The following is a 27,678-nucleotide window of genomic DNA, read 5'->3' as shown; positions in this document are numbered from 1 at the left end:
TTAGTTTCAAATGATATTCACTCCTAAGGCAGAGACAGACCCCTGACAGCAGCTGCTGCCACCTCTGGTCTGATCTTGACACGTTTACACCCCCGCAGCCACACACATGCATTCACAAACACACACACACACCTATGCTGTTAAGGTATGGAAGCGATTATGCATGATAACGGAGCAGCCAAAAGCCCCGCAGGGGATCAACAACAGACCTAACCCTGAGACAACAAACACAATCAGTAGGCTGCAGAGGGAAGTGGGGGGCCAGGTTTCTTGATGTGGATGTGGGGGGTACTGGTGCATATGGACATATGATTAGCATGTGTGCCAGCATTTTTACTTTTGCATGTTTGTTTAGTTTGTGTCTGCATGTTTGCGCTGGCCGGTGTGATTGTGTTTCTTGCGTGCATATGTGTGAGTGTGAACACCGAACCCCATACCTCTTCCATCCCACCGGACTGTTGTGACCTCCCAGGACCTGTTGGCTTTTACACAGCAATCCCCCGAAGACATTTACACCCTAGGAAAATAAATAATTAGAGCGGGCTGTGATGGGGAGGTGGGATAAGGGGGTCCCTTGCCTCTCGCTGGGGTCCCCGGGGTGGAATATTTGGGGTAGCAGCGCCCCCTCCCTCCCCTTTTACTCCAGAAACTATGTGTTTATGTTTCCCTGATTTATCCAGGTCAGTGTTTCAGCTGTGACTTTGGCCAAGAGTTGCTCTTTTCCTCCCTCTTTCTCTCTCCCTCTCTGCCTGCCTTCATCTTTCTCTCTCTCTCTCTCTGCAGATATATTTTAGGGAGTCTGAGATGGGAAACATTAAAATGGATGAGATTCCAGTTCTAAAGGTTACGGCAGATGGGAAACTTTTAGGAAAGAGAGATGAGTGTTATATTGCCCTGAGCAGGGATTTGGGTCTGACAAATGGGATGAGGCCCATGTGGACAACAGATTCGAGTAATAGAAGTGCCAAGTTTGTTAAGTTATGAGTCAAAATGCTCATTTGCATCAAAGTAAAGTCTCCAAAATTCTCGAATATCTCCTTAACTTTACCATCCAGTATTTTAGAAATACTGAAGATGCACATGAACAATGATTTTATAAGATCCTGTTCACCTTTTTATTTTTAAAATGTCACATATTTTAAACTGTTAACTATATGTAGTAGCCTGAAAGCCCTGACACACCAAGCTGACGGTCGGACAGTTTGGGGCCGTCGGTCAGCGTCTGTCAGCCTAGCTTTTTCGGTGTGTCCCGCACCTATGGCTCTAGTCTAGTCTGCCCGTGTGAGAGTTTTTTCGGCTGATTCAGCATGTTGAATCGGTGGTGCCGCCCGTCGGTGAAAGAAATCACTCTGATTGGCTGTCAGTTGTAGTCTTTGTGGTGTGTTTGTGTGCAACTTTTTGGCCAAGACAAAAGCGACGTGATGAAACGCAACTGCTGGACCTTCCTCGCCACTAGTTCTTTGATGTCGGGTTGGTGTGTCTGGGCTTTTAAGCGTGATTTATGCTTAACACATCCGTTTGGTTGCATCACATGCTGAAGTATTGGTCAAACTAAAATGTCAAACATTTCTTTATAGACTCACCGTTTTGCAGAAATGTTCGAACAGTTACGTAAGGAGAAATCCATAGAGAAGAGGACATACAGTTTTCTTACCACACCAGAATGCTATGCAACAAGACCACAAGACATGTGGCGTTTGAGTAAGGGACACGACTCTCGCCTTATCTTGAGTGGAAAATCTTTTGCAGCTACTACTCTACTGCTCCTTTTATCGCTCTCTCTCTCTCTCGAGCCACATGTACCGAATAAAATAAATTCAGACTCTGTGGAGGTTACTGAAAACAAATGTAGAAAATCACAGTTAAGTGAAGAAGAAGAAGAAGAACATGACACAGATTGAGCCGAATCGGGCACAAGATTTTTTACTTTGAAGGCACATGGCAGCCTAGAAAGTCAAAATGGAAAGTGGTTGGCACTGTAAAGTTGAAAAATCACCAGTGTGGTCCTTTTAAACTGCAGAGTTAGTCCCCACTTACTCTCTTTATTACACACAGTATATAACTTTGAATCCAGTTCACTTCCAGCACCTCCAGAAGTAAAGGGCGAGAGCAGCAGTCAGAGTCCACCTGTCATAACTACACAATGAATCTCTTTTAAAAGCCCAGTTTTCTTCACTATTGTAAACAGAGCATTTGGAAAGGTTAACGAGAAAAAAACAGTGTTGGCCTCAACTGTTCGCTCAGCACACACACACACACATGCACTCGCAGGCAGCCTCACAGATTACCTCAGGCCAGTCAATTCCGTAATGTCCTCCTTGGGAAGCCACTTGAGACCTCATTTGCATCTAATTTGAGTGGAGGGTTTTGGGGGGAGGCTTAACAGGCTTAACGAGGCTGGGGAAAATGAATTGGAAAACAGGGACGGCTTTTCTCTCCGGGGTCCAATTCACACCTGCCCTGCAGGGACCGCATACACACACACAGACACACACACAGACACACACTCACACACACACACCCTGGAGTGTTGATTTTTAGAGCTGCAAATTCCAAACTGTTGCCCCAACTGCTGCGAAATGTGGGGAAATTGAAGGCTGTTGTAAACTCTAGACGGGGAGCCGCAATCAGGACCGTTTGTGTTGAAGCGTGTTTTTTCTTTCGTTTGCTTTTTTACAACCTTTTTTATGTATGATCACTATGGTTGGGAAAAGAAATCGATTCACCTATGCGTCACAATTTTTTTTTTTATGATTTTGAAATTGATATTTTAATGCCAGAATCAATATATTTGTAGAAGGAAGTTACCGCTTTTATTGTTGTAGTAACGCCCCCATATACTGATATTTAAGTTAAATGCATTCAAACGGCCCCGATGGAGCTGACCGTGGATGTATAAAGAGAACAGAGCTGACGGGAGAGCTAGAGATGGACTAGGCGAAGTTAGTGAAAGTAAACATGTGTGACTACGTCCAGTTTTCAAAATAAGGTGTTAACAAAAGGAACTGTATAAACAAAATACATATATGGAAATAAGATTGATTTGATTATATTCACCAGAAGTATAAAACATTACATGTCCCTTATAAATTAAGAAGAAAATACCACTAATTTGTGAGGGAAATGTCTTTATTCTTTGATTTTTGGGTTGCTAAAAAAATTTAATAAATAATGCCTGACAATGACTGATATACTGTAATTGACTTCAGAACATCTCTGACTACATACTTTACATACAACAAACGTTAACAAAAATTGCAATAAATCATAATATTGAATCACAATACTTGTAGAATCGCAATACTTAAAAATTATACATATCGAATTGGCACCCAAGTATCGTGATAGTATAATCGGGAGATAGGTGAATCGTCCCAGCCCTAATGATCACCTCTATATACAGTATATGTGTATATACTGTATGTTGATGTGTGTGTTTGCAGTGTGAATGAGTTCAGTACTGGAAGTGGCAAGCTGCCTGAGCCAACTTTACACAAACTAATACTGATTTTAACTGCCTATTTTTCTTTTCCCTCTTCCTAACGGCACTTTGAGGACATTTTGGCAGGTTTTTTACGAGCAACACCTTCTCTACTTTCTGTAGCCCTCGTCTGGCACAAGACAGAGCTCTTTATTTTTATTTCCCTTCCAAACTCTTCGCAGCTTTGTTTCTCTTTCCGACATCTCTCGCTCTCTTTCTTCCCATCCCTCTACCTTCCTTTTTTTCTCCTTCGTGTCAACCCATTTCTTTTTCCCACCCTTGCGTCACTCCACCTTCTATTTTGCCCCATCTCACTCTCCATTGCCTCGTCCCTACCTCTGACCTCCACCTCCCGCTCCAACATACACCCACCTCCAGTTTGCCAGCAGCATCTCTCCAGTAGAGCTTTCACAGCTCCCATTTCCCCTCAGCTTGCCAACGGAGCGCACAATAAGATCCTGCCACTGTGTGTGTGTGTGCAAGCAAGCATCAGTGGGTGTGTTCCAGCCTCTGCTTCTGGCTCTTATCAAAGCTAAGCGTTGATTGGTCAGTGGACGCTGTAACCACCACACCCTCAGCTATGAAACGGCATACCATGGTGGGACTGGAATCTTTCTCTCTGTGTGTGTGTGATCTTTAAATACTTTGGTGCTAACCTGTGTATGTAGCAGACTAGCTAATTTGTGCTGACACAGTTCCCGTCCCCTAAATTTAGAATAATCTGATTGGATCGAGGACAATCTGTAATCACCGGAGTACTGTGGTGTTCGCTTCGGTTTTGGCCCAGCTCCTTTCAGCATTCGCCTGAAGTCGCTGCAAACTCCTTAGACGTCTGATAAGTCAAAGATGCATTCTCTCGCATCTCTGCTAACCAAGCTTCGTTGGTACTTTGCCAGCTTTTGTGGAAACCGGGGAGCTAATTAGTGATGTATTTTGTTTGTGAAGTATTTCTGTATATGTGCGCTACTTTGAGGCAAGCTTAAGTCAGCACACATGCTTTGGTAACTTGAAAAAAAGCCGTCGTTCAGTGAAGACTGTTCTTTACTGTCTGTTATGGGTATGATGGTGATGTAATACATCTGAGGAGCAGCCGAGTGTTATTGCTATAGCAGACAAGTCTAAACTAAGAAGCAAAAACCACAATGAGCTTGCTGTTCTCAAACAGCCTCTTAATGTCACGCCTATCATCTGTGGCCATCTCGTGGTAACCATTTTGTGCCCTTCCAACTATGCTTGATTCAGTTATGGTATGCCAAATGGCACAAGTGAGGGTAACCAATATTTAGTCTGCAGTTCTAGGTCAGTGGGTGATATTCTCTTCCTCAAGTTTCTCCAGCATGCGGGCAGATGACCTTTCTAAATAATGACTTTCAGTCTGTCAAGGAGGCTGCAAGCTGGCGCTGGCAGTGGGCACTGCCCTTCTGGGAAATAGAGCAAGCTGGCAGCATTAAAACGTACGCTGTATGCACATGTACGTTACAGACATTCACTGGCATACGTACAGGCAATGAGAATGCACACTTAATTGTACTGCACTTGTGAGGACCCTCACTGACATAATGCATTCCTAGATCCTATCCGTAACCTTTACCATTACAACTGTGCCAAACCTCAACCCAACCTAATTCTAAACTTAAAGGGGACATATCATGCTCGTTTTTAGGTTCATACTTGCACGTTGGTTTTCTACTAGAACATGTTTACGTGCTTTAATGTTCAAAAAACACTTATATGTATATGTGGTTCACCCTCTGTCTGAAACGCTCCGTTTTAGCGCCTGTCTCTTAAAGACCCCCTCCTGAAAAAGCCCAATCTGCTCTGATTGGTCAGCGTTTGTGGTCTTCCGCATCTGCGCTGTCAGGTCGCATCTAGAAGAGAACTTGCAAATTGCAAAATCTGATCTGAGATCTGCAAAAACGTGCAAAAACTCTTGCGAGACTCGCTGCCCGACGACCTATCCTGACCTTAACTATTCAAGATCAATGCCTATCCTTAACCATCTTGCGAGAGTTTCCCCAATCCACGGGTTCCCTTCTAGACACTACCGCGCTGCGCTGTCGCCGTCGCCGTCATAACAGCGTCATTGCTGCCGGTGACTCACTGGGTGTGTCAACTATACAGAATTTAGCGGGACTTTTACGGGTGACTATATAGTTGTGACATCACAACCTTACGGAGGTCCTGACGGCTCTTCTTAAAAGCACAGTTTCTAAATATGGGCTGTTGATTGATTGATTTGATACGTTCACAGTGTTTATATAGCACCTAGACCTGCTTTATAATCAAAAAGATATGGAACTACAATATGGGACCTTTAACCCTTAAAGTAAAAGTACGGTTTAATACAACTTTAGTCTTATTTTTGTAGTTTTGGCCATTGTTCTACTCATTCAATTTACATGCTGAGATCTGGGAACATTGCTACCAAGAAGCATGAGAAATCAGAAGTCAGAAGACCAGACAAGTTGTAAAGAAGTCAACAGTTAATACGATTATCTAAACCACTTTTTTTGGATGATAAACTGAAAGCTAGCACATCTAAAATCCGTCTTTGCACAGGAAAACTGAGACTGTGTGTGTGCACAAGTACTGAAAGTAGGGTGGGTCAAAGTTGGACCACAAGAAGGTCTCTTAACTGTGATGGATGTTCTCAGTGAACAATTTGGGTGATTATTTCACAGTTTGCCTTCATTTTCTCTTCAAAGTAAGTTTTGCTAACCTGGGGGTTGGTTTTAAATCTCTATGATCGTCTGACAGCTTGTGGTCTTTAATTGGTGTGTAGAAGTGATATTATTACAGATAGGAATGATGATTTGATGGCCAAAACTACCGAAATAAGACCCAGCTCGAATGAACCCTTTGATATGTGCAAACCAGCCAAAATGTCCTCACTCTCCAAAAATATCCTCACTCTCAAGGTCTAAAAATGTGTCCTCACAAAGATAGCACAAGAACACACAGACACATGCATGCTCACATGAAAAAGGTGCATTGATATTCCAAATGAAAATGCTTTGAAGCGAGGGCTGTCAAAGTTAATAAAGCGCTAACGCAAATTTATTTGACGCTAATTTCTTTAACGCTTTAACACAACTTGTGATCTTTAGGTTGTAGTGTCTTAGTTTCAAAGCTAGAGTGCAGATACTGGTATTATATGAAACTTAAAAAATTAAAAAAATGCATATTTTTATACTAAATGCAGTACCTGTGAGGGTTTCTGGACAATATTTGTCATTGTTTTGTGTTATTAATTGATTTCCAATAATACATATATACATACATTTGCATAAAGCAAGCATATTTGCCCACTCCCATGTTGATAAGGGTATTAATTGTGTAACAAATCTCCCTTTAAGGTACATTTTGAACGGATGAAAAATGTCTGATTAATTTGCGATTAATGGTGATTAACTTTGGACAATCATGCGATAATCGCGATTCACTATTTTAATTGATTGACAGCCCTAATGGAAGCACATATGAGAATTTACGCATGCAGCCAGCCACACACATACTGTACAGTGCATCATTAGGCAAGACACACAGTGCGCTCCCATGCTTTCACCGGATTAAACATGCAATTGGTTGTAGTTGGAAACTTTGACATATAACGAGAGAGAGAGGCTGCGTCACATAGAAACTACCCCGAGTCACGAATGACCTTCTTTGACTTTCTGCTCAAACAGAAGTCCTCAGACCCGAGGACTTCAGAGTATGTGTGTCGTACTATAACGCCAGTCTTGGTTTGTGTGTGTGTGCGAGCGAGAGTGCGTGCCTGCAGTACGCTTGGAGTCGTTTGATGTTAACAAGCTATGCCACTGTTTTGTTAGGCCACTGTCACCAAAGCAACACATTATATCCCTTCTGCGGGGACTTTCTTTTTCTCAGCGCGTGTTTTTGTGTGTTCCTCTCCACTATTGGTGTTTATTTGTGTGCACGCAATACACGCGTACGCTACGAGAGTGTGACTTGCACCATAATTATCCCTTTTCGGTCCAATATTCAGCAAAGCCCAAAGTGACAGACTGTTTATGTTCGAGCTGGAAGCATACGGAGAAGCTGGTCACTGCACTTCGCATGTGTTTCTCCATCGCTCTCTCTCTCTGTCAAGCTTTGTCTCCATCATTCACTTCTTCTCTCCGTCTCTCGTTCATCTTAACCTCTCCCATTCTCTTATCCTCTCGTCCTCTCACTCTTGTTTTTCTTGACTTGGCCTCCGTTGAGGAAGCAGCCGTCCTTGTTCATGTCAAGTGGCCTCTCAGCGGCCAAATTACCCCTCCACCTCCCACCCCCAACCCCATTCACTTACAGTACAGCAGTAGTAAATCTAGACAAAAACAATGCAGCCCTATAAACTCCGGCAAAGAAAAGAGCTAACCAAATACAGCGCTGGTTTATAGCCTTTTTGGCTCGTGACTCCAAAAGAACGGGATGCTTGCAGGCGACTCCCTAATGTGGTCAAGCCCGCGTGGTTAACAGCAACACCAAACTATGAGTTTCGTTAGGTTGAGTGGTATTAGAGACGAGGAGGGAGTGTGAAATAAATTGTGACAGACAGAAAACAAAGCAATAGATGATGAAACCCAGAGGGGAGACACATTACTCCCCCAGATTTCAATACAAGCCGATCAGTCTGGGATATTGAATGCGAAAGATGCATTAACAAGTAATTTAAAAGGAGAAGAATAGCAGGAGGGAGGAGTGATAGAAGGATGACGATGGATTTAAAGCTAAACGATTGATAGAAGAGAAGGAAAAACAGATCTATGAAGAGTGAAAAAGAAAAAGTGAGGTAGAAAATCAGTCAGAATGACAAAATACTAACATGAGAATACAATTGAGACAGGGTTTGAGAAGTGCAGATGAGACGGAGGGAGCTGTATTGTGCATCATTCAGACAGGATTCCCCTTTATGGAGTGAAAGTGAGTGTCCTTCAGTCTGCTGTAGGAAAATATTTTACTGACTAAAGGCTCCTTTATCATCAGTGGCTCTGCTCTTCTTCCTCGCTCCCACCTTTTGTTTACTTTCTCTTAGCATTTTTAGCATTCTCGACCTTGCAAACATCTAGAATAAGTGGCTTTTATTTAGTACAAACAGAGAAAAGTATTTACCCAATGTGACAAATGTGAACATTGGGTAAATAAAATGTTAAATGTCAAGTGTCAGAATGTTTCCGAGAAGCTTGGATAGCCTACACGAGAAACAATCTCCAACAGTGGGATCAGTGTCTCGCTGCAGTGGCTGTAAACCCATCACACCATGCAGGCAAACCTTTGTCTTCTAAACTGATTTCCCTCAGTGGTGTTAGCAAACGTTTGCTTTTGCTGTGTAAATTCTACTGTGGCTGAATTTGATGGCCGTCTGTGAACATGCTACATGCTATTTTACACAGATGGCAGGTAGGCTTGAGTAATTTGGTTGCCTTTAATTCAAAATCATTTAATTACTGGCAATGTTGAATTTTATCAAATTATTCATATCTTCATGCACAACCTATGAGTATAAGAAACTATTGATACACCAGTATGTTGCGCGATACTGTATCAATTCTCCAAAACACTGAATTGATTTTTTATTAACGGCTTAAAAATCCAACAGTCTGCCGTCGGGCCTGACAGCTATACGATCTTTCGGAAGTTGTAGAGGGCTCAGTTTTAAAGCTAGAGTGAAGTTACCGGCATCATATGAAACTAGAAAACCTAAGGAATGGTGTCAAGGTATCATGTCATTTTTTGCATACCTTGTTTTTTGCTCATTCTAAAAATGTGTATTTCTGGTGTGCTCTTTATACTATGACAGTTTTCCTAAAATGAAATGTAAAAAATGATGTTTGGCCTGAAAACTATAAAATGTATAGATACTGAGTCTACAATAGTTATATTAATGTGAGCCTTTAAAATATCCTTCCATGTGTGATTTTAAAAAGGACATGGTGTTCTCAAAGGTGGCTTCAACCTCTTGTACGAGTGTGCGCTTGTTCTCATGAGTTCAGATGCCTTCTGCAATGTGTGTGTGATGTGAATACCCAAAACCTCTAAGTGATGATTGCTGTGCATCCCAGAGAGCAGCTCTGTAATAGGAGAGAGTTCACTTCCTATTAGCATCACTATGACGGAGATTCAAAACAGCAGTGAACGGTCGCACAGGAGACCAAATGTTCCACAAAGCTCCCAAATTTTCCAAAACTTGTAGATTCTCGTAAACTCCTGTAGACAATACATGGTTTGCAAGCGGAGACAGGGAGTGAGCATGTCGGTCTTTTGGACGCTTTCCATGATTCCCTCTTTATGTCTTACTGTGCGATACTTTCTATGGGAACTTAATGTGGATTTTTCAATGATTATCTTTCAGCCAGAGACAGGAGATATGAGACAGTACACTGAGAGTTAGTTTACTGTATCTGTGCCCCACCTCTTTAGGAGACTAACAACCATTTGACAAAGCTTATAATGCGTCATCTTTTTTTATAGAGCATCTTTGGTTTAGCTTGTTTCATAGATGTGCACCTACATGCAAAGTAACACCAGAATAATATGTTTCATTTTGTTTAATTTCAACCAGTATCAGTTTTTCTTTATTGCAAATGTGATGTTTTTATGTTCTGGTTTGGCTTTGATTGGACAAAGATTTGCTTTTGCCTTTTAAGTTTCATATCTAGCGAGGTTACAATTAGTGATTAGATCAAAAAACAGTCTGAGCAGGTGTTGCTAAATGTCATATCCAAACATTTGAAGTAGATGAATTGCAGCTGCGACGAAGGCTAATTTTGAAGCAGCTTGACGCCTGCCCCCTGCTTCTGGTGACAGACGCACTGTAGAGCGTGGAGCTCAGAGGAAAAGGAAGAAGGCAATTAGGATTCCTCGCGTAACTTGGAGATTTAGAGAGCGAAATTGAGCATACCTATCTCAGAGAGAGAGGGAAAGAAGGATGGAGTGCAAGAAAGGAGGAATGAGAGAGTGAAGCGGTACAAGAGCTTTGTGGAAAATAACAGGAGATTAGGACAGGAAGCGAGCGCATTCGGAAACGGAGCATTGGACGGAGAACAACAAAGGATGAAAGGGAAAGGATGGAGGGATGGAGAGATAAGGATGCAGTGCCTGATAGAGTGAGAGACTAAGTGGAACAAGGAAACAAGGAAATGTCACAGTGTCAGAGACAGATAGACAGAGACAGAACAGAGAGGGGAAACTGTTAACAGTTATTCCTCACTGTTGTCCTAGATAGAAAAAAAGAGGGCAAAGGTCAAGAAAACAAAAATAGGACAGAGATAGGGGCAACGCAACTGACCGGTCAGCAACCTGATATGTCAAACATTCTAACTCATGTCTTCTCTTAGTATGTCATGGTTTACCACAGCGGCGGCCGGTCCAACGTTTCATTCCATTGCGCTCTTGGGAGTCTTTGTCACCTGATCTGTCATTTGTTAACATTCCTCTCTAATAGTTATTGCTCTGTTTTTTCTCAGTCTCTGTGGTGGAGCCGCCAATAAAGCTGTAAGTGAATCAGGCTCCCACACACCAAACGTGCATGTGTGTAAAGTCAACCAGTACGCCGGCCCAAGGCAGCCAGACTGTATGGTTCACTGGTTTCAGTGGTCTGGGGTGAGACGTGGTGGGGAGCTGCCTTTGTGTGTGAGTTGTATGGTACATTAATTCCCCGAACACCTGCTGTTTGCATTCTTGTCTTATCCCGTTGTCGCAAACACACACACACATGCGCGCCTTACCTCTGCCTGTAATGGAAACAAACAGCGGTTAGAGCTTTTGTGCTAAAGCTTCTCGTTAGTTGTCTGACTGCCAGCTGGTCAGTTAAATTTAAAGCCGAGTTAAGCTTTACTGCTGGGTGGGGTGGACACCCACACTTCAGCAGACCAGGTGCGTAAAGATGGTCGTCTCACTAGCTTGAAGTCATTGAGATCCTCTGCAGCCATTTTATTGGTTGACAGTTTTTTAATCATTTTAGGTTGGCCAAAAACGTTCTGTACATCAGAGTTATATAAGGCCTTACTGTATGGGATTATCAGAGAATGTCAATGCACAACAGGGCTGCACAATTAATCAAATATTACTCGCAATCACGATTTGGGCTTCCCACAATTAAATGAACATGATCGACTGCTATATCGATATTTAAAATGCTCCGCTCATAGAAAACTCTGCCGCATATCAAATCAAGCGCTGTCTAAACAGCCAGTCAGGGAGCTGTCATGCCGTTGTCTGCACGCCTTGCAGATTTGTTAATTAGCAGGAAAGTACAACGTGAAAGTGAAAGCAGTGCTCTGTTGATTTAATTTTGGGTAAAACGTTTTGGTACACTTTTATTTTGCTTTATTAGAGATGCACGGTGAATGAGTGCCAGTCCTATTTTGATGCAACTATTTGTACATTAGCAGGAATGTAGCACAACATGGAAATGAAAGCAGCGCTCTTGTTATTAAAAATGTGAAAGGGCAATAAAAATACATTGTCACTACAATCAATGAATAATCATGATAAATAAGTGTGATCTCAATATTGATCGAAATAATCGGGACTATAATTTTGGCCCTCACATTTTCCAAGGTAGCAACAGGAGATGTACTAACTCCTATATAAAGGCTAATGATGGAGCATTATGTCAGTTCAGGCAGAGCACTGAAGCTGCTTGGCGTCAGGTGCTTGACTCATGCTTCACAATCATCGGCTCATTCACCAGATGTGTTGCTGGCTACCATCTGATTAGTAACATTCAAACATATTGAAGCAGGTGCAAAGCTCAGCCGTTATAACCTGACACGTCTCACTACTTATCTGCTGACACTCTTTTCCCTCCACCACCACCCTCCACCCTCCACCCTCCACCACCTCCACCTCCACCTCCACCACCCTCCACCCTCCAACCCCTACTTATGTCCTAAGATTTAGGTATTTTTGATTTAATTAAGATTGAATCTTAATGTATGTGTTAATTAGGGGGGATTAGTTCTCCCATCAGAATTCCGTGCTGAGTCTTTAAGAGCTAAATCAACTGTGTAGCTAAATGGTCAGTTCCTTCATGTAAGTGTCTCTGATTGAATCAAAGTTATGCTGTAAAGTTGGTGGTAACAGCTCACTCTTCATTTAGGTTTTTTTGCTTTATTGTTGTTTTTATACTTATCCATTAATGACCTATAAATCTGTGACAAATAAAGACTAATGAAGGTGAGCCTACTCAGTTTACCCTGCTGTCACTTACAGAGTAGAATCGATCCACAACCTTTTACGTCAGCACGTAAGCGACAACTGGTACCATATTTAAAATAAATGAAATATATGAATACCTTAAGGTCGTAGGATTTATCATAATATTAGTACATGTAAGTTGTCTGAGAGGGAATACCATGAATATTTTTTATTATATGACTGATTTTATACTAATTTCACACCACATTTAGATGCAAAATTCCATACTAACATGCTATTTAGTACGCTAAAACAATATGTGAGATTTTTTAATGTGTCCTAACCTTAGTATGAAACCAATAGAATGCAGATTGCATACTTTCCGGTGAAATATTACAATATGCAAATGCTGGACTCTACGGCATGATTATTCCACAATGCAATGCGGTCGTGAAGACAACGTTCATAACAGAAAATTAGGTCAGAGTTTATGATTATCACAAATCGTCGTTTGGTCACATGAGATTGGCACAGGTTACCATGGTTACGAGTCTCCCACCGGCAAGGAGGCTCTCAGGAAGTGCCGATGAACACTCACCGGCCACTTTATTAGGCACACCTGTTCAATTGCTTGTTAACACAAATAGCTAATCAGCCAATCACATGGCAGTAACTCAATGCATTTAGGCATCTAGACGTGGTGAAGACGACTTGCTGAAGTTCAAACCGAGCATCAGAATGGGGAAGAAAGGGGATTTAAGTGACTTTGAACGTGGCATGGTTGTTGGTGCCAGACTGTCTGGTCTGAGTATTAAACTGCTGATCTACTGGGATTTCCACGCACAACCATCTCTAGGGTTTACAGAGAATGGTCCGAACAAGAGAAAATATCCAGTGAGCGGCAGTTGTGTGGACGAAAATGCCTTGTTGATGTCAGAGGTCAGAGGAGAATGGGCAGAGTGGTTCGAGATGATAGAAAGGCAACAGTAACTCAAATAACCACTCGTTACAACCAAGGTATGCAGAATACCATCTCTGAACGCACAACACGTCGAACCTTGAAGCAGATGGGCTACAGCAGCAGAAGACCACCCGGTACTAGCACCGGCCACTTTATTAGGTACACCTTGTACCTAATAAAGTGGCCGGCGAGTGTATATTACCGCTTAATGCGTCCAAAAAGATACACACTGCTGTTTATTCCCACAAGTATGTTGAACGACAGTATGCGATTTTGGACGCAGTCCTCGTTTTGCTCTGGCAGTGGCCTTGACTTTCTCAGTTGTTGGGCGGTGATGTTAGGGTGATGCCATCGCGCTCCACCTGGCCCTGTATCCTCACTGTTTGTTTGAGTCAAGAGCGGTTTCCCTGGTGAGAGCAGAAGTTTCCACTGTGAACAAGAGAAAGATGGAGATAAGGATGGATAGATTAGGGGGAAAGGCAGAGGAAAAAAAAGAGAAGGGTAGGAAAATGTAGCCAACTGTAAAAGAGTGAAAGATTGAGATAAAAGAGGAGAGATTAGGGAGAGGGAGAAAAACGGAGGAAGGCGAAGAAAAAGTGTTTAGTCAACTGTGAAAGATAAGACATGAGAGATTGAAAGAGGGTGAGACGCTGTAAAAGAGGGAGATTAGAGAGAGTAAAATAAAAAGTGGAGGGTAAGGCTGGGAACAGGGGGGTAAAGCTGGCTGTGAAGGACTGACAGATTGACATTAAGGAGCAGTGACTGGGGAAAGGAGAGATGTAAGATAGATGAAGGGAGGGAGGGGAAAAGAAAAAACTGAAAGAAAGTGAAAAGATGAGGAGAGACAGATAGCAGAGGGGTAAGACAGGGAGGAGAAGATGGATAGAGGTGGTGAGATGTTGAACAGAAGCGTTCAGATTGGATGCTGCCTCAGAGTCACTCAGAAGTGAGTGGATACTTGAAATTACAAATCAACAAGGTAAAAAAAAGTTTCTTTCATCATGGAAGCAGCTCTTTCCTCAAGTTGAAAATGATAAATCAATGCTGTATTGAATTTTTCACCACGTCCAAGAAGGCTTATCAAGCTGCCTCGCTTTCCAAAGAACTGGCAATTACACACATACTGAAAGCCCGTGACAAGAACCAGCAGCACCGAGTCTGGATGCTGGGGGAATGGCTCGCTGTCAGAAACTTATCTGGTGTCTTGAATGCGCTGGGAAGATGGATGAGACTCAAAATCGTCATGAATATACTCTCTGGTTTTTATATTTCTTCATGTTGTGGCTGCTTCCAAATGCTTGGATCACTTGATGATGTGGGTTAATGTCTATAACTACAATGAATGCAACAGCATCATACCAGCAACGACCAGTGCCCCTTTGCGTCTGATACCGACGCAGCGAGGCACCTTTTAGCATCTGTATGAGACGCATCGGGCTTTCAACTAACTCCAATGTAAACACATCATGGCCATTATTAGACGCATGTAACTGATGTAGTTTAAATAGCGTAAAAGTCTGTGTAGGGCGGGTGGTGAAAGTCTGGGTGAAAAGACTTTCACCCAGGAGACTGCTGTTCGTGTCCGTGTGAAACCAAGTCAATGGTGAATAATTTTACTGTAGTTTTGTTACGTAACTCCCGTACTTTACTAATGCCAGTTACGTAACAAATGTAGTTATTTTACATAACACACATACTTATTTTGACCCAAAGCACAATCTTTTCCTAAATCCAACCAAGTAGTTTTGTTGCGTGAGTAAACCTAAAAACTAAGCAAACCTATTTGGAAGTTTATTTTGAAAAGACACTATGCATGTAACGAGCGGAAACTGGCGCGCCGTCCCTGACACGTCCACAACTGACGCTAGAGGGTTAGGTAGAACGTCATAGTCTAAAGCGTAGGGCCACTGACCAAGTGGCGTTAATAAACAAGTTGGGAGTGAGAACATGTTGTATTGACAGATTCCCAAACTACATTTATTTAATTTTTTTGCCTTCGCGCCATCATGTTTTTGGGTTGTCCATCCGCTGTTTGTACGTCCGTTCGTACGTCCGTTCGTACGTCAGTTCGTACATCCGTATGGGTCTATTCTTTGGTGGTCAAAGGTCAAGGTCACTGTGACCTCACGACCGTCTCATTCTCTTGATATCTCAGGAATGCCTAGAGCGACTTTCTTCAAATATGGTACGCTTGGCCTCAAGGATGAACTGATTAGGTTTTGGAGGTCAAAGGTCACTGTGACCTCACAAAACAAAAGTTTTTGACCATAACTCAAGAATTCCTTCGCTAATTATGACAATTTCACACAAATGTCTAATAGGATGAAATGATGAAGTGATGACATTTACAGACATGGATGGAAACTGCAACTTGACTGGTTGGCCGAGGTATACAACCGCTACGCGGTAATTCTATTTTTTGCATTTTATGCTTTTATTAGTTATTCGACAGGAAATGAGGAGATGGTTGAGATTATATGGTCAACACTTCAACCTCAGGCCACAAGCGCTCCCCGACAGACTGTTAAACTTAATTAAAAAATGTGTTTATTTGTTATTAAAAAAGGCATGAATGTAGGAAAAGTGGCAAGTAAAGCTCTGGCTTACTCCTTCTTAAACCTGCACTAATTGTTTTGACCACCCTGGAGAAGCACAAAAAGTGGAAACACAACACTGATCTTATGAAGTTGTTATGGTGAACGTGTTAGCAAACTGTTGCCTATTTACACCAGCAGCAGACACGGGGTAACATTAGCATTCCCTTGGCCCAGGGCTGTCATCGACCAAAGAAATTCGTAGTCGACTAACACTCATACGAAACTATGAGACTGAGTTTCTCCACAAAGAATCACACAAAAACACCTTTTTAAATCTTGTGTTTACCAGAGGTGTGCTCAAACGTTTCTTGGAAATAAGTCATTCAGCATGAATGAATAAAGAAATCTTAGTCGACTAAAACAACCGATCAGATTATTTGACTGACTGAAGAAGGGGCAGCCCTATTTGGCCCCCTGGCAAAAATAAGGCCAATATTTAAAGTCTTTTTAACTCTCTTTTGGTCTCCACCAACTCATGAGGGAAATATCTTTAGCTGCTAAATGCTCCACTATGTTCACTAGTTAGTCACAAACTTCTGTCTGTCTGTCTGCCAATTTCTGTTGGGCAGTTTTGGCTGAAAACAAACATCTTTTTCTCATATCAAGAATCCTCAAATAGAAACCTCATTCTGAGATTTTATTTCTTTGTTGCTTATGATTTATATCATTCTGTTGTGCGTGGTGATCTTTGATCAGCAGTAATTTGATGTGACCTCCCTTTGCATTAGATGATATGTTGAAACCATTCATTACCCCGGAGCCCTTTCAAGGACCCCTGGTGGACTCCTGGACCCCATTTTGGGGCTTTGGGAAGTTCTGCCCTGGCCCACACCAGCCCTCCCTGTCTCAGGCCGGGGTATGGCTCTTATTAGTGGTCCTTGCCATGGCAGCTTGGAGAAGCCTTTTGAAACCTAATATGGTCTTAAATCAGATTTATAAATGTTTAGGTGTATTATGAAAAACACACACGCAGGCCGCCTTGGCAAAACCAGACTCTGTTTATGTGTGTGTGTGTGTGTGTGAGGGCGAGTGAAAGCTTACAAAGCGGGGGAAAGAGAGTCATGTGTGTGAAATAGGAGAGAAAATTGTGTGTGTTGTTTGTCTGTGCTCTCTTGTGTGTGTGTTTTTTTTCCTTGCCCTAATTCCTCCAGTACGACAGCGTTTCAATAAACAGCATACCCGTATAAAGAGAACCAGTCTACACACACACACACACATACACACACACTCAGGCAGTCAGTTCACATCCCAGTGTGCATACATCGTGCACCCCTAGTTAAAACAGATTGAATGACAGCCAGGAAACACGATAAGCTTTTAAACTCTGATGATGGAAAGAGAAAATAATTTCATCCCACTTTTTTTTGTTTTTTTTTTAAGTTGGAAAATTTCTCAATAAGTCAGAGCAGCAGGAGTGTGTGTGCACTATTTTCCTGGTGCCTTTACGGTAGGAGTGTTTGTGTGTTTTGGTTTCTGTTTATTTGTGTTTGTATGTGCGTGTGTGTGTGTGGGCTCGTATGCTGTGGGGATTTCTCACGCTCCGTCCTACTGCCACATTCACTAATTCGACTGAGCGAGAACACACACGGAGACACACTAAGGCAGACACACATGCACCTCACTCATGTTCATTTGCTTTTAAGTAGGGCTGTCAATCGATAAAAATATGCAATCGTGATTAATCGCATGATTGTTCATAGTTAATCGCGATTAATCTTTAATTGATCGCACATTTTTTATCTGTTCAAAATGTACTTTTAAAGGGAGATTTGCTAAGAGTTAAATACACTTATCAACATGTTAGTGGGCAAATATGCTGCTTTATGCAAATTTATGTATATATTTATTATTGGAAATCAGTTGAAAACACAAAACAATGACAAGTAGTGTCCAGAAACCCTCACAGGTACTGCATTTAGCCTGAAATATATACTCAAATCATAACATGGCAAGCTCAACCCAACAGCTGTCAGTGTGTCAGTATGCTGACTTGACTATAACTTGCCCCAAAACTGCATGTGATTATCATAAAATGGGCATGTCTGTAAAGGAGAGACTCGTGGGTACCCATAGAACCCATTTTCACTCATATATCTTGAGGTCAGAGGTCAAAAGACCCCTTTGAAAATGACCATGCCAGTTTTTCCTTGCCAAGTATGACATGGTTGGTACCAATGGATTCATTAGATTTTTTAGTTTCATATGTGAACATGTGAAATGTAATACATTAAGATCATACTGTTAATAAAACTCATCTCTAGTAACGATCAGATTTGCTAAATCAGATATGTAACCATTGCTTTTTTTCTCTCTGTAGGGATTTGAACAGAAACAACATCACCAGAATCACTAAAGTGGACTTCTCTGGCCTCAAGAACCTCAGGATTCTGTAAGTTTGTTTCTGTCTTTGTCTCTGTCAACATTTTGTGGTGCTAAACCGTTCAGTGCTGCTGAAATGACTGTTGTTAAGCCAGGTTGTTCAAATTACATTGAATGCTTTGGTCTTTCTTTTGGTTCCGTCGTGTTTATTTGTTACTGGGTTCATGTCCAAAGATAATAGGCCTCAAGCAAAAATGTTGTATTCTTATCCTGAACCTCTCTTATATCTTTTCTGTGAAGTTTGCTTATTTGAGTTTTCTGAGTTTTTTGAGAAAATTCTAAGAAAAATTGGGAAAACAAGAAATTCTCTGAAATCAACTGGTACGTGCCACTTAAGAACGACAGATTTGTTCTCACATGAAGCCTGGTGACATTATCTGTCAGCTCATTTATTAACAGACATGAAGTGCTTTACAAAACAACTGCAAGTATAGGGCTGCTTTAGCATTAACAAAATGTAAGTAAACTTTGATCACCTATGGAATAACTGAAGCTTAACCCTAAATGAAGAACATGCTCTTGCAAAATGTTTGATAGCTTCAAATAGCTTCAAACAGATGTGTTGGCTTAAAGGAAGCAGATAATTCAAAGCCTTCCACACCTGATCAGCGGTAAAATCGCTTTGCGCTGGCTGTCACTGTTTTACTATTGTGCTGCCCATCTAGGCAGAAGCACTACCCTTGGCGTAGAAATTGCCAGAGCGCTGCGCTCAAAGTTCAAATTATTTCAACTTTGACCTCAGTTGCCGCTGACCTTTCAAAGCGCAACCAATGACACATCAGCTGCAACTTTGGTTGTTGCCTAGAAACAGTGTATGCCGTTCCTTGCTCACTTTTTGATAACATATTATACCTGTGCTGCGCTTTGCCCCTGCAAGGCTCTGCGCCTGCAAGGCTCTGCGCCCAACTTCGCGGTGCGCAGGGAGCAAATTTCTTATCATGTGAAGGCAGCTTTAAGCAACGTGGACTCATTTATTCTATGGTGTAACATTGTTATGTTGCAGTAAAGAAAAACTATGTCAGAGTAGATGTTTAAGCATACAAAGCTTGCGACTTTGCACCCCATCTCCAACAGCCAGTTTTGGCTCCTTTTAACCATGTAGGTGATCTTTCCCTCTCTTCAGCCTAATAGCTTTAGTTGTGTAAATAATAATCATATCGTATAATCAGACCTCAACCACACAAAATCGCTCCAATGAGATGCTATCAAACAACCCGTGTATTAATTTAGTTACGAGGATTTCATGTTGAATCTACCAGCAGATCTATTATGACCTCTTTCTTTTTCCTCATTGTGACTTTATATTCGTTTCTTTACAAGGAATTCCATTAACATAAAAAGCTGCCATGCTGGAACAATTAGGCAAATGCTATATTTACCTAATAGGCTTGTATATGGCTATAGGGGAAACACGTCTCTATAAAATAAAGTTTCCCATCCTAATGGGGGATTTCAGAGCGGGCGAGAACGAATGTCTTATCCAAGGAGATGAATTTCCTAATTACTGAATATTTACGAGGTTAAATAATAAAGTAATTATGAGCTGACACGCCAGTAACAAGCGGCAAGTTTCCCCTTTATTAAACAACCAACAAGATGTTAAACTGGTGCAGATATGATGGTATGCAGAGATCAAACTGCTGAGAAAATGTTGCCGTTTTATAGATAGAGAAAGTGTGAGTCATGTTTCATGTGAAACAGTAAAAGAAAAGATAACTAGGAAATGCACTCCCATGTCTCTCTGAACAATAATGATGTAGAGAATGCTGAATTTTTTAAGTTTTGCAATACTGGGACATCTGGAGATACCAGAGAGCCTTTGAAAATGAGACATAAGTAACACACATGTGAGATTAAAAAGATGCACAAAAGGGATTTATATAAAGCCGTGCACATTTAGTTAAACTACAAAAGTACGACTTGAACACACTGCATTTCTCAACAAATAAACCATTACTTTTCACAGTGTTGCCAATGTGGAAGTAAACTTTAAACAAGTGCAAAGAACAGAATGCATTGAACAGGATACCCACATAATGCACATGCTCATATGTAGCCTCCATTGAAAGACTTTATGTTCACTGTACACTAATTGTTTATCCTGTGCATACTGGCCACAAAGAGACCTCCTCTTAAAGCATGATGCATGTCCAACCTGAACTAACATGATGTGTCATAACTGGTTATTCCAACTATCTGTTTAGAGATTGTTTTGTTTTTGGGGCCTTAAAAGTCGGCTTAAGGCCGAGACACACCAAGCCGACATCAAACAACTAGCGGTGATGAAGGCCGACTGTTGCTTCACCTCACGTAGCCATTGTCTTGGCCGACAAGTTGCATTTGAACACACCGCAAAGACTACAGCCGACGGCCAGTTAGCACTACGTTCTGAGCCTACGTGAGAGGAAATAACTCTCCACACCTAGCAGGCGGCGGTAATACTGTATTCATCATTCAAAAAGGGAAACTGGAAGGCCGAGGACGGTGGATATACAAGCCGTTGTTATGATACGTACATGAAAATGAAGCAGCGTTTGCCGACCACTTTCACACCACTCTCACTCACCACTTAGTTTCATTCCAGATGGCCATGTCGTTGTGAAAATATCCGTCTATTGGAACGATCAGATGAAATGAAAAATGAGAAGAGCCTTCTGTGTTTTTCCTCTTGACTTTGCTCCTTGGCTTGCTTTCCTCACATCCATTTCTTTTCTCGTGCACTGATTCACTTAAGCTGAACCGCCAATCAGAGTGATTTCTCTCACCGACGAGCTACGCCGCCTATTCAACACGCTGAATCGGCCGAAAAACCTCAGACACTGGCAGACTAGAGCCGACGGTGTAGGACACCCCGAAAAAACTAGGCAGACAGACGCTCACCGACGGCCCCAACTAGTGACTGACAACTAGTCTCTTTCAAGGCAAAATGTCTTCCAAAGAGGATTTACTGACTACAGACTAAACGTATGTTATGTAGCTGTCAGTAAACGTCTCAAATGGAAGTATGAACCTTTTTTATTCTAATTGTGTGCCTTTATGTGTGTAATCTTTTGTCATCATGCTAAAGTCAACATGATGTTACTCGAGCTTGTCTAACTCGTCATATCTAAACGGCTGCACTCAGTAGAGTGTGACTCCTCGTCTCCTCTCAGCTGTCCTAATTGACTATAAGGGCTCACTCACTCTTCTGCCTCAAGTGGCTCAAACGTGTGTGTGTGCTTGTGCGTACAGTATGAGTGTGTGTGTGTGTTAGGCCTATAATAACTATAATCACCGTTGGCTGCATGCAGCTTCCCTCCTCACTCTGTTTTAACCAGACCGGTAGATAAAAATACATTCCCAGCTCAAACTACGCTGAGGAGTGGAAATAAGTTTATGCAAGTGTGTGTTTGTTAGTGCATTTGTTTAACTATAACCATACTTGTGAGGGCCGTGGTGGATTTATGAACATGTCCGTTTCAGGTTTTTATCAATATTTGTGTGTGTGTTTGAGCAAAATGGAGAAAGAGAGACCTTTATTTGTGTGCATCCGGTGCACTTTAGACAGGGTGAGAAAGACCAAGGAAAAAGAGGCTGTGTATGAGTGTGTGTGTGTGTGTTAGAGAGTGTGTGTGTTTGCATGTGGTGGGCCAGCAGCTTGTTTCATGTGGTTGGTGATAAACTGCTGTGACATTTCCCCACTCTAAATCTCTTAAAGAAATGGGGAGGAGATGGCTTGGGAAAGGGAAGATAGTCTGAGAAAGTACGCACACAGACTCACGCACACACACACCCACACACACTCTCTCGCTGACGCACACATACACACGCATACACGCACATACACATCGTTGCATATGATATCAAGGGATGAACAAAAGCCACGAGGTCACAGAGTGTAGCCTTTTCCCTTATCTGTAGGTATTACTGCTACTTACCAGACCTCTATATCTCCCGCTCATTCCTCTCTCACACACACACACACACACACACACACACACACACGCACACACCATGCCCAGTTCTGGGATTCCTGGTCACTTACATCCATCCCATGGGAAAAGTTTGCATGTAGTTAAACGCCTGTAACATTCTTCCCAGGGATGCTTAATAGCTGCAGAAAAAGTATTCCTCGATGGCCATACCAGCCGATTAGACTGTTGTCAGGCTATTAAATAGGCGTTATCAGTCGCTATAAGCACCATAGATGTGGGTCAATAGGGGCCTACTACACCCAATATTAGGTTTTATCATCTATTCACATGGTCGATCACCGAAAAAGGTGTAATAGAACACAACAGAGACCTCTAGCGACCTTTAGTAAACAGTGCTGTAGATGTCGGGAAACTCCATATGGGGTCGGTGAATGGGACGCAAAACACAGGGTTTTCACCCGGAAGGCCAGGGTTTGCATCCCGTGTGAAAACAACATGTAGTTGTCTTTGTGTTCACAAGCATTAAGTTTCAGTTTCACTTTTGAAACTTATTTTAAGCCAAAATACGCTGTTAGAACGTGTTGCTTTTAAGTTTTACTTTCATTTTTACAATGTAGTAGGAATAGCAGGCCCCTACTGACCCATATCAATGGCGCTTATAGCGACCGATAACACCTATTTGATGGCCTGATAACAGTCGAATCGGGTGCCCTTGCTTACATACAGGCTAGTAATTATTGATAAAATACTTGACTCCCATTACATATAATCTGACTTCTGTTAAACATATCAACCAAACTAAACTACAGTAAACAGGGTTTCCGCCAGTGTATTGCCCACCGGGCCTGAATTGACTCCTCGCCGGGCCAAAGCATCGAAGGTTATGTATTTTTAAGATGTTTTTTTAAACTAAAATGTGTTCCATACATGACTCAGCGCATCAACCCAGCACGGCACAGATTTACGTCTCCACTACAACAGGGCTACCTGCTTGAGATGACTAGTGGTCAAAGGAGTGGCTGTAAAACAGTGGATTAATGAATTTTCCTATATTCATCACAATAAAAGTCCCACATTATTTTTTACTTTTTTTATGAAGCAACAAAATCAGAATATGCAGCTGAAAGCGAAACAGTAAAATAAAGTACTGAGAGCTGAACACACAACGTCTTTCTCTCCGTTCTCCTGCACGCTTGCACCGTCAATCCTAACAACTTTTCTGGCGTAAACCCCGGTATATCAGGTGTATTGTGAGCTGCTAAATGATCTGGTTATACATTAACACTCATTTGGACTTATTTATTGCTCTTTTAAATCTTCAAATGGAGTATATGACCTCATTAAAACACCTCAATCAGACTTTCTGCTGTAATCCAATTTAACATATTGTGTTGATTTAAAAACACGTAATCCAATCCAGCAGTCTGAATATACTTTAATGCTAACGGTCAGACCGTCTTGCTGTAATCACACACACAGCTTGTCTCGGCATTCATACTGCATGCGCAACACTTAGCGTAATATCTTTGGCAGCCGTACATCGCGAGATTTCTTCCAGACATGTGGCGCAATTGAGTAATTCCAAACAAATTTAGATGTAGGTGAAAACTTGTGCTTGATATTGAACATTTGGCCGGGGGAAAGCTAATGTGGTTTCACCCGTTGTGTGTAGACAACAAGTGAAGTTGATATCCCCTCAAGTATTTCCTTATTTCCTTCAGACGCCAAGTGCTCCGAGTTTGCCACAAGGTAGCGTGACATCATTGTGCTTTTTATGATGGTTGCTAAGACTCTCTAATACGGTTGAATGAAAGAGTTATTAGACACACCAGGCCCCACACACATGAAATCAATACATGTTTTCTCTCCTTTTCTCCATCGTTCTCCATCCTCCTGTCGATGACTAATATGTAATACAGAGCAATATAAAAACAATACCTCATCCGAACAATATGCCAGCATCTCCCCACATGTGTTTGGCTTAAGATCCCCTGCTTTTCTAAACTCCATTCAATAAATCAGCGTGCGGTTGGTCCCTCATTTGGACAAATCAAGTCTGATTGTTACTCAAAGTTATGTCTTGATTTAGCTTGCCCCGGAGTTTAAGAGATACGCTGTTCTATCAGGGTGGAGAATATATAGCAATACTATAATAAACATGCCAAAGTAATGCTGGTTGGACTGTAAATTATGACTGACAGGCTGCAGTCAGGACTGTGCATATGTATGTGTGTTTGGAGGTGCTTGCAACACACATGACATTGTTCATTAGTGCAGGATGTGTACTGTATGGCGATGCATCTTCTGTCCAATATGCATTTTATGCCTGGCAGTGTGTGTTTGCCTTCGTTAGCTAAGAATTCAGACGTTTTTCTCCAATGCTTATTACTTTCTGTAGCATATGTTGAGTGTTTCTGGGTATAAACTGATCTTAGCATGCTGGATGTGTACATTGTTTTCAATTATTTTCACCAAATTTCCCTTAATTTCTTTAACGCATTAACGCAACTTGGGATTTCTGAGTTTGTAGCTGGCTCAGTTTTAAAGCTTGAATGAATCATCTTATCATGTGAAACTAAAGATACTAAGATACTGGATATCATATGAAACGAGACAAAACAAAACAAAAACTAAGGAATTCATTGGTACCAAGCATGTCATACTAGCCTGTCGGGAAGGAGGCCAAATAACGCTCCAAACTTACGTTAGATTTAGGCGAGGAAATACTGGCATGGCCATTTTCAAAGGGATCCCTTGACCTCTGACCTCAAGATATGTGAATGAAAATGGGTTCTATGGGTACCCACGAGTCTCCCCTTTACAGACATGCCCACTTTATGATAATCACATGCAGTTTGGGGCAAGTCATAGTCAAGTCAGCACACTGACACACTGACAGCTGTTGTTGCCTGTTGGGCTGCAGTTTGCCATGTTATGATTTGAGCATATTTCTATTGCGAAATGCAGTACCTGTGAGGGTTTCTGGACAATATTTGTCATTGTTTTGTGTTGTTAATTGATTTCCAATAATAAATATATACATACATTTGCATAAAGCAAGCATATTTGCCCACTCCCATGTTAATAAGAGTATTGAATACTTGACAAATCTCCCTTTAAGGTACATTTTGATCAGATAAAAAATGTGCTTTTATTTGCAATTAATTGTGATTAAATATTTTAATCGATTGACAGCCCTAATTTAAATTCATTTCCAAACAAACAAGAGAAGAAATGGGGAGAATATGCAAATTCTCTTCTCATTGTGCACCAGAATTTCCTCAAGTTATTAGGAAAATAAATAAGTAAAACAATGAGGTGGTTATACAGAGTGGTTGTGTTGCATGATTGATGTTGTAAATCATTGTTTAACCTCGATTTTTGTATTATTGGTACTTTTTTTATTTTTCAAAAGAGCCCTATCGGAAAATCCGGAGTGAGTGAATAAGCATGCATGCATTTATGCATCTGTGCTCATACAAGTTATTTTCCTTATGTCCATGAATGCATGTTTGAGTATCTGAGTCTGTTATCTTTCAGCCAAGTGCATGCTTCAGTCCAACAGATTGTGTGTGTGTGTTTGCATGTGTGTTTGTGGAGAGAGCCGGTATGACAGACCACAGATTAATGGCTGTATTACAGCTGCACGTCTGTCTAAACATTTTCTTTGAAAGAATATTTAAAGGATGGTCATGCCAAAACAATTCAAAGTCCACATGGTAGGCCAGACGTCTTCTCTTTTGATACAGCTTCTTTAGTGCTCTTTGGCTTTCTCTGTCTTTTAATATCTCTTTCACTCACTCAATCCATCTTTTCATCTGAGTCTCTGTCTCTCCTCTCTCTCTCTGCCTCCTCTTTTCTCTCCTTTCCCTTCACATCTTCCCTCCTCTCTTCCTCTGTCTCTCACATCAGCTACTTTTTCGCTTCGATCTCCCCGTCCCCCTCCTCTCTCTCAGGAGATGTCACTCTTAACATCCTCAGACAGAAAATATAAACATGCATATCTGCGGAGATGTTCTCTCTCCTTTACTCGTCCCATCTGGAAAACCTTAGATCGCCCCCAAAACATGACAGACACACTCAGAGCGGGGAAGAGGAATACACATTACATTGGGAGCAGCACTGGAAAGAGAACTGGAGAGGATATCCACTGAGGGGTGGAAGAGGGATGGGATGTTAATTGTTTGTTTTGGCTCACTTGATTGTGACATTTGTGAAATGCTGCGTGTCTTAAACTTTTCAAACGTTTGCTCGATGCCAGATTCATTTGTGCAGTGCACTGATTCCTTGTTTATACAACCAATTTTTTAAAAGTCCAAACGTCTCTCTCGATGTTTGAAATCTCTCTATTTCTCTCTGGCAAGCAGCTGATGTTTGCACTGTCCAGAAAATGAGATTAATCTGCTGTTTCTGCCTTTGGTTTGAACCTCCAGGTCACCCTAGAAAGCTGGCTGTGGATAGGTATTCCCAACTACATGGTTGTCTCGCACTTAAATTAAGTCATTTTTAAAGAAATATCTAAGGTTACTGATCGTTTTTATTGCCTCCTTTGACACACTGTTATTGATGTTATTTCTCCCTTGTCTCGACTGTTATTCCCTACAGAGTCACATGGTATTTCTGCTTATGATAGGAATTACAACTATTCTAACTGCTCTTTTCTTTTTATATCCATCGCTGTAGTCATCTGGAGGACAACCAAATCAGCGTCGTCGAGAGAGGAGCCTTCCAAGACCTCAGACTGCTGGAGAGACTGTAAGTGCACCATTTTATTCTGCTACCTGTTGTGTGTGAGTGAGAAAAATGCCAAACCGCTGATGCAAACTATAAAGGTATTTCAGGCATGTAAAAAACACCACCAGGCTACAAACATGCACACTCATAAACATCCATAAATATGCATACATGCACGCCAGCAAACACGACTTGACGCACATGGAAATATTTGACTTACTACTACTTTTCATTTTACACTTTACATTCTGTAAAGCACGCATGCAGTCACACAAAGAGAGTACCTGGATGATACCCAAATCCATCCACTTCACATATAACCTTGGAATCTCTCATAGATATCGCCTTGTTCAGTGTGTGTGTGTCCGTCAGCTCACACCAAGGCTCTAGTCAACAGAATCAGGGTGTCAGTGCACAACACAACACTTCCCACACACACACCTGCATGTTTATGACTCTGTGTTGGAGGGT

The 27,678-nt window shown here is 41.6% G+C and overlaps 1 protein-coding gene across 1 annotated transcript in view; it reads left to right on the top strand.

Annotated features, from left to right (window-relative positions):
* slit3 (slit homolog 3 (Drosophila)) overlaps positions 1-27,678 on the top strand; it is a 300,273-nt gene that overhangs the window by 2,320 nt on the left and 270,275 nt on the right. The window contains exons 2-3 of the mRNA XM_037780827.1: positions 18,498-18,569; positions 27,157-27,228. Of these exons, the coding sequence (XP_037636755.1) occupies positions 18,498-18,569; positions 27,157-27,228 (144 nt within the window). The remainder of the gene's footprint in view (positions 1-18,497; positions 18,570-27,156; positions 27,229-27,678) is intronic.

This window comes from Sebastes umbrosus, chromosome 9 (genome assembly GCF_015220745.1).
Source record: "Sebastes umbrosus isolate fSebUmb1 chromosome 9, fSebUmb1.pri, whole genome shotgun sequence".
Lineage (NCBI taxonomy): Eukaryota > Metazoa > Chordata > Actinopteri > Perciformes > Sebastidae > Sebastes > Sebastes umbrosus.
Note: the sequence above shows the minus strand (reverse complement) of the source record. Positions and strands in the feature narration are given on the sequence as shown.